At 40.0% G+C, this 12,398-nt stretch overlaps 1 protein-coding gene across 50 annotated transcripts in view; it reads right to left on the bottom strand.

The window, feature by feature from the left end:
- CCDC88A (coiled-coil and HOOK domain protein 88A) overlaps positions 1-12,398 on the bottom strand; it is a 63,481-nt gene that overhangs the window by 50,776 nt on the left and 307 nt on the right. For 34 of the 50 annotated variants that reach the window (XM_086874336.1, XM_086874415.1, XM_086874374.1 and 31 more), the window contains exons 2-3: positions 11,526-11,911; positions 11,304-11,404 (exon numbers count right to left, since the gene is read on the bottom strand). In XM_086874336.1, coding sequence (XP_086730462.1) covers positions 11,304-11,404; positions 11,526-11,588 — 164 coding nt within the window. In that variant the 5' untranslated portion in view covers positions 11,589-11,911. Of the gene's footprint in view, positions 1-11,303; positions 11,405-11,525; positions 12,341-12,398 lie in introns of those variants that run through there. The other 16 variants (XM_086874510.1, XM_086874536.1, XM_086874581.1 and 13 more) reach the window with 3 other exon arrangements.

Genomic DNA, 12,398 nt, shown 5'->3' with positions numbered 1-12,398 from the left:
ACAATTAAAATCAGAGTATCAGCCTTGGGACAACCTGGTGCACAGAAAACACTTATTTTAGTAATTTTAAACTTTTCCAAAAAGATTTTGGCCAAGGGTCCAACAGAAACATCAAACTCCAAGTTCCCTCAACATTTTTCAGCAGAACTTCAAAGGTATGTAGAGGTAACAAGAAGTTTAACTCACTGTTTTTAAGGTTCAATAAAAGCAAGCTAGTGAGATATCATTACTAACACTACTAATCTCTACCAGTCATTTTTAATTTAATTAAACATGCACCCTCAATAACTCACTATTGGTAGCAGATTCCTTTTTCTGTTTTTTTGGTAATGAATGTCCTCTTGGCTCATTATTCTTCAACCATGGGAGGTCAGCTGTCTTTCACATTCTCAATTAATACATGCTAGCCATGACTAGGATGAGTGGCTTGGACAGGAATTTATTTCCAATGCTTCCCAGAGTGAAATTCTGCTCTCTGCACCTTCCAGGGCAAACAGGATTTCACCTTCACTGTGCTACAGTAATTGAGATCTTTCTAACCACATCATGTCATTAAATGATTACAAACACAGACTGTTTATAGGCTACCTACTAAAATGACCCCTGTGCTGAAAAGTCAATGTTGAAAACTGAGGGATTCTTCCACCAAGCAGCCTCTGTGCTGGTGTTTAGCACAGCACCCGTATCTTCAGCCACTGATTTATTTCTACCTTTCAGATTGTGTTAGAACTGTCAGGTTTGTGTATGGAACAGCCAAGCAAAGACCTGACAGATCCCTCCTCACACCACTGCTATGAAAGGACCATGAGTAGGTCCTTGAACAGGAGATTCCTTATTTAAAAAAATAACTAAACCCACCTTCACTACCAATACTGATAACCAGCTCTCACTTTCTCAAGGACTCCAACCTGAACGTTCAGCAGTCTCCTTAATCCACTAAACAGCATTTTAAACATTTATTTAGTCAGTACAGTTCATCATCTTATTGATGTCTTAATTTGTCTCTCTCAAAGAGGAAATAATATAGCAGGATGCTGGCTATAACATTTCCATTTTATGTTTTTTGTAGAACTGTATTTTTCAGGCTGGTCCAAGTCATGGCATACTAATACTTTTTACTAAGCATGAAGTCTGATGTGTAACTATTTCTCATCCAGAAAGAGAAAATTCTAAACATGAACTGTCAAAACCTTCTGAGATCATCTTTAAACTCATTTACAGTTCTTGAAAACTAATTTATTAAAGATTTTAATGAAGTACTTGTACACATATGTTGAACTGTTGAATTTTTATGACCAGTAAAATGTTTATAATGATAATATCTTTATTAACGCAAAACAATTCTGTTTATTAGAATACATTAGGTTTAATGACACTCAAATAAACTAGTGGAAATACAGGATGCAAATTAAATAATTTTGAAGCTAAAAAGGCCTATTTAGAACCAATTTAAAACACAGCTTTAAAAAGCATCTTTTTAAAACCCTAAGATTCTGATGGCTGCTATAAACATTTTTAAGGCCATCCATGCTCTGAACTGCTCCTTTTATGAGGTGGGGATACTGAGCTGCTTCAGTGGCAAACAGCCCAGCAAAATAGGGCAAATCTGTCTAGAAGTCGATAGGAAGCAGAGCAGTAAAAGATACCCTTAAGCAATTTTACATTTAAGAGCAACCTACTTATGACAAGATACATTAATTTCAATAGCAATAAAACCAGACAGGAGCATCTCTCCCAATAATGCATTAGTTTAAAAACTCCTGATTACAGAGAGAACTTCAGTGATTTTGAAATACTACCAGTGTCATGAATCACAGATTGAGACTTCATATAATCAGGGATTATGTGTCTTTAATTTTTCATTGACCAAAATCTATCAGAAATGGGAATGTGATAGCTTAATGGCCTCATGCTTAAATCTATGCAGACTGCAAACCAGTTGTGTCCTCCCTTGCCATCTGTTCCTTGATGGTACTTAATGATTAAGTCTGGTATCATAACGCACCCTAATTTGAAATATACCATTGTTTGAATGTATTTGGTGAGTTCAGTGAAATGCTACCCTGTGGTTTAGCTTACAGCAGCACAGCACTCACTTGTATAAATAAATACTGCATGCCTAATAAAGTTTATTTTCTGCAAAGTCCTTTTAACTGGAATGCTGAGGTTCACTCTTGGTATCTGTCAAATATTTCAGTAATTCCTGATAACAGAATTATGGGATAGACTTCAACTAATAAAGCAGAACATTCATTATATACTGCTGGCAAGAACATGTTTTACAAAGAGATTTAATACAAGTGTCCTTTTACTGACAAAACAATAAAAAAGTCAAAACAAAACTGGAGAAAAATTGATAATCTTCAAACTGCTTAAACACTTGACAATCTACTTTTAAGTTGTACAACACCTGTATTTCTACCCTCAAGACTGAGCTCAACAACTGAGGTACAGCTGCAATGGTTAATTCTGCAGCCATCTGCTCCAACATCTGAAGGTATCCCAAACACTGAGATACCCTCTGCCACAAAATCACTACTGACACCTCAGTTTTAGGGCACTCTGCTAACTCTGCACATAGCAAGGACTGACTGTGTGTGCCGCAAGTTCAACAGCTGTATCCAACCTTTTCTGCCTCGTGACCATGGGAGCTTTAGGGAGTGGACCTAAGATCAAGTCTTTTGGCCCTTGCACAAAACCCCACTTCCAAGGATTGTGTCCAACATCATAAACTGCTAGGAGGCTGAAGCCCTATGCCTACTTACAAATAAAAAAACAACCAAACCACGACCAACTGGCCTAACCCACACAGAGTGGCTGGTGGGATCACGGGGAGCACTGCCAAGAACATTTCCGTGGATACTGAGCATAGTATGGGCAAAATCATGGTACATTCAACAGGTCTGCTGACTGATCTCTCATTTCTTCCTCACAGGGTTTAAAAGAAACCAAAACAAAGTCCAGAACAGCCCAGATTTCTTTTTGTTCTCTTTTCCCTAACTGCAGTAAGGAAGATATATGCAGGTGAGTAAAATGTATGAGAAAACAACAAAGGCGGTAAAACAGTTCACGTGTCATTGACTAATCACACTCTTGTGGAAAAGACCAAAAACCCTTAAGTTCCAAGTTTAGAGAGCAACCACTGTATCATCAAATACAAAGAAATAACTTTATTACTATTGTTGCACCTTGACTATTTTTTTCCCCATCACACTAAAAGGTAGTATGTAAAAAAAATAAAGCTTTCTGCCAATAATTGAACCTAGTGAGTCACTGCTGCCTCTGCTCCACAGCTGGCAAAAGGTAATCTGGCTGCCACCAAACTAACAAGTGTCACTCACAGAAAGGAAAATCTATAGGATCCAGAACAGCACAGAACACTTAATACACAAAATAAACACACCTAGGTATTAAAAATTTGAGAATTCCTACAAGAAACATCAACAAACAAATTTTTATTTATTGAGGGAAAAAAGCCATGAGAACCAGAAAGTCTGACAAACACACTCTACTCCAACAAATCTAAATGCCTTTCAAAGGACATCTTGTTGGTTTGCTTGGTTTGGGAGGGTTTTTTTAACTACAGAAAGTTTAGCAGGAAATATTTGAAAAGGGAGAATTAAACTGCTGTAGTACTTGCACCACACAATTTTCCAAATGAAACTAAACCCAAGAGGTGCCCAAGGATGCAAGAGTGTACAGGCCAAAGGTCAGGAAAGCAAGAAGATGGACATGCCACAGAAGCAAAATAATGAGGGTCATGAAGTCTGAAATTTTGACTACTACTTCAAGCACTGCGTGTTATTCTCCCTCTCAGAGCCAACATTTTTTACTTCTGAAATGAGTCCAGATTTTCAAGACCTATTTCAGGACCAATTAACAGAGCAGTTGAGAACTACTTGACTTTGGGATTAACACCTCAAAGCAACTGACCACGAGAACGCAGCACACATTGCCACCCCCAGTAATCCTGTGACAACAGTAAGAGCAGCTTTACTCACAAGCAGTGCCAGATCTGCATCACAAGATGCAGCATGACTTGGCACCAAACATCCCAGGGCACTGCAGCCAGGAAATGTTTTCACAGAGCACCTTGGGAGGATCATTCTGCAAACATGCAGGTATTGGTTTGGGAGAAATATCAAGTTATAAAAGAAGCAGCATGGGGCCAGCAGGTTGTCACCACTGCCAGGAAGCAGCAAGCACAACAGAAGACAATGAACACTTATTGCCCTGAGCAAATGACATTTGTGGAGCTAACATGCTTTCTAAGACATTTCAAATATTAATATAAGGGATAATTACTACGTAGGATTTAAAAGCAATACACAATTATACAGTCTTCTTTATTAAGAGGAATTTGTAAATACAAGGTTTTTTCTTCTATCCTAACTAACAGCACCACAGCAGCACATACTTTGCTTTATATGATAATCACAAAATTATTTATCCTTTGACAGACTTGGGAAAATGTTCATTTTACTTTTGACTTTAAAGTTGGCTGAAGCTACAAATTCTCAAAAAAATTTAGTTCTTACTTTGGAGTCACTATAGTCTGACCACAGGCAAACACCTCGGCATTAAGAACTACAGGAAATACTGATGTGTTATCAGCCAAGTGAGATGGCATCAAAGCTACTCAAATATTGCAGTTTTAGTGACTAGAAAGATCTTCAGTTGTAAAAATAGTACCACACAGATTTCCATAAAATACTTCTGGCTGGAATGCCATGACTGTAGATAATTTCCTTTCTTATGAAATAAACCCTCTAAGAAAATTATTAATAATAAAATACATGTTTTCATCTTTCTCTACACCCATTTTTAGACTGGTGGCAATGTGACATCTGTCTGCATTCTCTCCTACATCTCATAGTATCTGTATTCTGGCTTTTCCCAGCACACACAATACTCCAAATATACAGCAAGTGTATTCCCAAGCTACCAGGAAATTCCAGCAGACACTTTTTGCTCAGGGGCTTATTTAAGAAAAACAAAGATACCACACAGAGAAAAACTAGAGCAAATATTCCCCTGAAGCTTAAACCAAGATAAAATTCTGTAATAAACCTAAGTGGACTGTCTTCTGTCACAACAGAAAAGGAAGCAAGTATTGGAGTGTCTCTAAATGTGCAACACAAAGATTGACTCAATGGCCAGGAAAATGATAGACACCATTCAGGAGTTCATCCCTTACAATTTCCCATCCAAAAATACAACATCAGGCAATTTTTGCTTGGGTCAAGCAGTAGCCTTGCTTCAATTCAAAGCCTTGGTATTAATTAATCCCATGAAACGAAAGGGAGGCATTTTGCAAACAGCAACAACTGTCTCTGGAGCATCTACAGGATAAAGCAGACGAACACACAGACTCTCACACAGTTATTCCCAAATAATCTTTGCCCACTGAAGTCATGTGCTCTAACAAAGCAGCATTTTGGAAAAATGTCTTGATCCCTAAATAATTACTACCTAGGGAAAAGTGGTGAGTTATGAAAGACAAGGAAGGCAACAAATTGCCATTTAGCTTAGAGGAAAAACAAGAGGAGGAATCAAAAATAAAGGAACATATGAACAAACCCAAAACTCTAAAGTCCCTCTTAACAGAAGAAACAAATGTGGAAAATCTAGAAATAAATCTCAAATTTGGTGTAGGATAAGATGAGCTTGATTTAGCACCCATATTCAGTTAACTAGGTTAGCTTTTAAATAAAGATGAGAGCACAGCAATATTTTGCAAAGGTTGTGGTGGAAAGATCCCCAGACCAGCCATGAAATCTGAAGCAGCACACCTTGATGTTGAAGAATACAAGCTGATCAGCCAGGTGTCTGAAGCTAACTTAAAACTCTGGATTTTACTGCTGCTGCTATTCTCATGGAGTGCTTTGCAATAGCATGTAGAATGTGAAATGCAAAATTCTCTGAAAAAGAAACTGCAAAGCCATAGTGAATGTATGTTCGTTCCTTGCCAGAAAGCTTTCAATGCTGAGACAAGTTATTTTGATTTTAGATCTAAGATCACTATTTATGGAACAGGTTGACAAGCTTAACAGAAACCTCTGAATGTATTAAAATACAGTTTTTAAATCAGTTTTCATTCCCTGGCCCAAGGTACTAGCCTAGAGTAAGGATAGGGTCAGTAGCAGGCTACCAAAGGATATAAGGAGACTGAGTCAAAGAAATATAACCAAGATGGCACATGAAGGAGAGAGCAAAGAAGTGGATGTGCACGTGTAAAGGAAGGTTAGATTATTTAATTCCTAATCTTCAAAATTTTGCAAGGAACAAGAGTGAACTACAGAGTAGTTTCCTGCTCAGAAATAAATTGGGGCAGCAAGGATGAAGGAAAGTGGACATCAGCTGGAAAAGGGTACAAAAGCATAACAAAACCTAGTAAAACAGGGACAAACCAAGATCAGGCACTTCAAGCATTCCATGTTCAACCCATGCATTTTCCTCCTTTATCTATATAAAACTCAAGCACCTCACAAGTGCCTGTGTCCACCTCACCTGACCAGTTCAGAGTTCACTGCAGGCTGATGGGCCTAGCTAAAATTATTCATCTTCACACTAAGAACTAAGTTTCCCTCTTCTCTAATCAAAAGGGTTTAATTTCAAAAGTCATGGGGCACATTGTGTTGGACCACTTATTAAAGAATTAGCTTCTTTACAAAGAAAGTGACTGCTACTAATTCAGCTTTCCTGAAAAAAAAAAAAAATCTCAGCCCTGTTGCACAGAACTACTCTTGGGAGCAGAAACTCTTACCAAGTCCAAGTGACACCCTGCATCTGTGGAAAACCTGACAAGAGCACACCTGGGAAGTGTGAATCTATACTATGAAGTGATAAAGGTGTGGACTTAATATCTGACCATTTTCTAAAATACACGTTCCTACTTCTGCTGCCGAAGTTGCCGATTTCCTTTTCCTCAAAACCCTTTTCCATTTCCCCACTCAGGCAGAGCCTGGCTGAAGCTGCCTCTCCCTCCCTGGCCTTCCCAAGAAGGAGTTAATGGGATTGAGTGGCTGTTGCTGCACTCTTTCACAGAGCCAGGCAGCTGGCTCCAGCACTGGAGACCGAGTCCAGTTTTCAGGGGAAGATATAGGCAAGCCAGAAGTATGGGCTGGCAAGCTCAAGTGCTCGGAAAAAAGCACACAACCGAAGGCTAAGAGCTCAGAACGGGAGCCAAAGAAGCTGTCCACATTCTAGGCACACACCGCCAGCATGCTGGGAGGAAACAGGCAGCCAGTCCACCTGGAAAATGTGATGGTGTGAAAGGCCTGCAAGTGGATCCAGTCAGTGAGGAACGGTGGGAGAATGGTAGAAGGGGAAAAACCCAGGAGAAGAATAAAAGACTTCATCTTTGAAGCAGTTTTCAGCATGTCTGGATGCAAAGACTGATATGGAAAGTATCACTTAATTTATGTAATTAAGACCAAAGTTATAAATGGCACACTGGGATGAAAGCAGCCAGGTTTTCCAGACAGTGCATTAAATTAATTCAGTTCCAGAGTTTGGTTCTGTACATTTCCAACTCTGCATACAGTCTGGGTCCAACAGTTCCTTTAAATCAGATTTATTTCCACAAATATAAAGCACAGTAATATAAAACAATTAAAACTAAAATACTGTTTCAAGTCTTTGTTGCTTGACCAAATATTAATGGTGGTGGTAAATGTAATGAAAGCCCCCAATCTTGTAACTACTTCCAGCTGTCTCTTTTTATTCAAAAGAACCAGCAAGACTCTTGTCAGTTTGGGAACCACAGCTCATACTAAAAAACTTTCATCATTTCTTACCCAATCCTATTGGAATTCAGTTACAAGTATCAGAGAACAAGACCTATGAAAAATGGAAATAAATAACACTCAGAAAATGAGTACTTCTGTAAAAATACTGCATTTTTTTTTTTTTTGATCAGAGGAGTTTATAAACAGTACAGTGCTAAGACTACTAAAAAAAAAACCTGAGGTGATGTTAATCAGGTTCTGGAAAAATATCTCCAGGACAACTGAGTATTATTTTACTGCAGTTGTACTTGGGTGTGCAACAGGTGACTAATCCATTTATACTGGTTCACTGATTGCAGTACCATACACAACAGATTCTACTCAAGCCTATGAGCACTTGATAAATATAATGTTAGAAGCATTATGATACAGAGGTGCAGTGAAGGTATGAAGCATTCCTGGCATGCTCCTCCACCTCCCTGCCATGGCAGAACCCCGCTGCAGTGATCTCTCATGCTCTGATTTATTTCCAAGAAGCATGACCCCTTTTTTGTATCAAAGAGCACAAAGATAAAGGCTCAGATTTAGAAAGACAGATGGGTTTCTATCCACAAGTATCAGATACTGACTGATCCCAGCAGAAGGTAAGTAACCCGATACTTCTGAAGAAGGGGACCTAAATTTAAACAGGAAATTAGAGACATTCTCCCAAGTTAGGAGCTAATATTATAAACACTGGGACTCTCCTTAATTAAAAATAAAATTTAAAAAATAATATTAATTGGCCTGTAGCATCTCCAGCAAGGAAGAGCCCTTCAGATGTAACTGGACACAGAACAGAACCTATGCAATTTTCACATGTCCCAAAACATCCAAAGGTAAAAAACATACAAAGAATATGATAAATTCTCTCATGGATGAGGGACTAATCAATGCAATGCTGATAAACCCCATAACCTCAGCACCCTGCAACTATTCCAATGCTGACACCTCTTTCCCCTAAGCCCTTACAATTGCTGAAAATAAAGTTGATCCAGACAAGCACGAGGAGAAACAAATGCTGGACTGACAAACTCTCACTTGTAGATGATGGAGGGCAGGATTAACTCTTCTAACTGAACAAAAAAACCTTCTCTAACTAACAAAGCCACTTTTTTTTTTTGACTGTGTAACTGTTTACAAACCATGCCTAATCCAATATTAACACTCACTTCCACGGTCACAGAATTTGTTTTTTCAACATTTGGCAAGAATAAAAGTAAGTATTAAAGTATATGTGCAGCAGGACCACAGCACCTCTAACAGCCCCCACTGCCATGGCTCCTAACCACAGACCTCTAGTTCTCATGTGAAGTCACTGAGCTTTAAAAAAAAAACCAAAACAAACAACCAAAAAAAAATTCCCCACCATTCTGAAGAAAAACACTTTTCTTTTGAAGTCACATGACAATTTTTTCTGCCACATTTCCTCAATATATGGTAGTAAAGAATGAAAGGTAAATAGAAATAAAAATTGAAATCACTGGAAATAATCTGTATTGATGATAACTTAGAACCAGATCTTTTAAATGTTTTTGCAAATGAAGACACTTGCTTTAATAGGAGGATATTCAAAGTGAACAGGACTGAAAGTTAACACAGGTTTCCACAGTGACTTCACCACAGACAGGACCACACTGCAAAACATGAAACAATTTTTCCCCTATTTCAATCCTGGCACAAAACCCAAAACAAACTGAACTTTCCCAAAATATGAACAGAGTTCTAAGAGGCTAAGTGGTTACCAGCCATGATACCTCTCAGTTCCCAAAAAACCTTCCAGTGTAGTGACATATTTCTAAAATGCATTTTATTTGTATGCCAATGCTTTTCCAGCACCTCCAGTTCGAGATAATTTTCACTCTTTTGTTTTAAAGCTTACATCTCCAGTGTGTATTTTTTACACATGCACACCCAATGCTTCCTAAGTGCAGTAATCATGGCAGGGGGTCAAGGATGCACGAAGTCACAGCCAAATTCAACACACAGTGCCTTAGGCATGGGAATGTTCCTTCTCAACAGTTTTCCATTTTATATATGTGCATCAGGTATCAATTTATACTCAGTATTAAAAAACTGACTGAAAAAAGCTTAACTTTAAAGACTGTATTCTTCAAAATCACACTGTTCCAGTGCTAAATTTGCCTTCCAGCTGTCAAACTTTTTTATCCCATAGAAGCTCTGCATATCAAATGTGTGGCCACAGCTGAAAATCTACTCACTTTATGCAGTCCAAGAATAAAAAAAAAGACATAAAATAAAAACAGTATTCTTCAGTGAACTGCATCACTTAAAATGCTTATTAAAGTGTGCCAGAATCCACTCTGATTTTTTTTTCTCTAAAAGTTCCTTTCCACCAAGTTTTCCAATTTCAAGAGTGAATATTAGAAGTGAATACTTGGGAGTCCCAGCCGTACAGAAGTAGGTGACAAAGAAAATACTGGTTTCAACAGGCTGTGAATTCACACTTAAATGGGGCAAAGCATTGCTCTTTAGACACAGATTAGTTACACAAGCTGAACACCAAGGGTAAAAACTTTTAAAACACTAAATATGAATAAAAGCTATAAACAGAGCAAGAGGATGCCCATCCCTGAGCAGTGTTCCTGAGGAACAGCTGCCAACACAAGCTGCTCATGCACTGATGGATGCACCCAGCCAACCATAACCCCACAGCTTTTCATACCTAAACAGAAAATAGATGTATTTCTCTACAGAGACTCAAAATATCAAAAAAAAAGAGAAAAGTATGTAGAAATTTTTGCACTAGTAACACTTTTAGGATTATATCACCAGACACCTGACAAGTGTTACTCCCCAACATGACAGTAGTGGGCAACATTCCAGTCAAAATTATGATTAACAGAGGGCCACTGTAAAGGACTTTTTCTGACAACCACAGTTTTCAATAAACAGTTTAAAAACCCCATGTAAAAACGTTTCTTCTGTCAACTATAGCCAGAAAACACTCTACACTCACAATTAAAGCATCAGCTTTACTGCTCAACCGCTATCTACACTAATTTGGAAGCATGGAAAATGAAGAGGAAGGAGTTTAAGGGCAGTCCTTTGACTCAGTGAACAACCCTGTGTGAGTTGCATGCCTTCCTTAAGTTGCATGTCACGTGCACCAAGATATGGATTAGAACCTTATTAGCCAAGCAAATTTATTCAAAATTTTCTTTATGACTTACAGCAGGATGAACCTTTTCTATACCTCTCAGTGGAAATCTGGGAAACTATTTACAGTCATCCCATTTTCCAGTAAGTTCTACAATGATGATTCAGCCTGTATCACACTGTACATCCTGCAAATAAATTGCTCGGACATTCAGCTGTGCAGAGCCGCGATCCTCCACGATCCCAAGTCTCCTCTTAAATCACCACATGACCGTGTCACGCACAAATGAAAGTAATTTACCAAGGTCAATACGGGGAGAGGGGGGAGAAAGGATTTTTCATGAGGCAGCAAAAAAATACAAGAGAAACGAACCAGCAAAAAATTACCCCAAGGCAGCGCTTGCCCACACTCACATTTGCAGCATGACTTCGTTCAGATACACTCCATCCACCAGCGCCACATATTCCTCCAGGTTGGTCCCATTTCCTCCAGCCAGAGGTCCGAATGTCTTCACCTGGAACAGAACCAGCAGCAGCACCGTGACACCAACTCCACCTCGCTCCCCTGCCGCAAGGCTCTTCTCAAACAATGAGCAAATCAAACCAGGAACGTGTGAGGGGAAAATGAACGCTTACCCAGGTGACAAGAGGGCTCGACATGAACTGCTCCAGAAGGGGTGTGAAGATCTCGTTCTCCATTTTACAAAAAAATGGTTAACATCAATGCAGCTCCTCTGATACAAAAAATAAAGATAAGTCCTTCACTGCAGCAACTCTCTGGAATGCTCCAAGGATTCAGCTGGAGTGAGTGAACCCCATTTTTACCAAGGGATGCAACAGCAACAAAAGTCAGTGCACTGGCAAGCGGGATTTATCTTCCTCTTTCAAGAAAAAATGCATCCGAAAGTCCATCTACGCGTATTTCAGCCTTTCCATTGATGCCTCTCCCTTCCTACATAGCGAAGGGGTGGAAGGAAGGAAGGAAGGAAAGAAAAGAGGGAGGCTGCCTAGCTACTGGGATTCTGCATCAGACAAAAAAAAAAAAAAAAAAAAAGAGAGGAAGGAAAAATCTGCTTCAGCAGCGGCAGCGCCTCAGAAAGGAAGGAGAAATTCCAGCGAAACTCCGCAAGCTCATCCTGCCCCTTCCCCACAAAAAAAGCCCCAAGCCCGGGCGAGGGGAGCAGCGAGGGCAGCGACCCCCGCCCCTCTCGCGGCCAAGCCCCCCGGGCTGCGGCTGCACCAGAGCCCCGCTGCCCCCCCGCACTGGCACCGACAGGGAACCGGCCCCCGGAGGGATCGGGGGCTATTTTAAATCAGTTCCCTTTTCTATCCCTTCCCTTTTCCACTTAACTACGACGCCAGAGAGCAGCAGGACCGGCACACGCCGCCCGGCCCCGCAGCCTCGCCCTTCCCCCGCGCTGGCCGCTCCCCTCAGGCTCCGCTCTCCCCTCGCCGCTCCCGGAGCGCCCCCCGACCCCTCCCCAGCTGTTCTCCTGCCGCTCCGCCACT

Source organism: Cyanistes caeruleus, chromosome 2, assembly GCF_971803275.1.
Source record: "Cyanistes caeruleus chromosome 2, bCyaCae1.hap1.1, whole genome shotgun sequence".
Lineage (NCBI taxonomy): Eukaryota > Metazoa > Chordata > Aves > Passeriformes > Paridae > Cyanistes > Cyanistes caeruleus.
The sequence above is the reverse complement of the archived record's forward strand: the minus strand, read 5'-3'. Positions and strand labels throughout refer to the sequence as shown.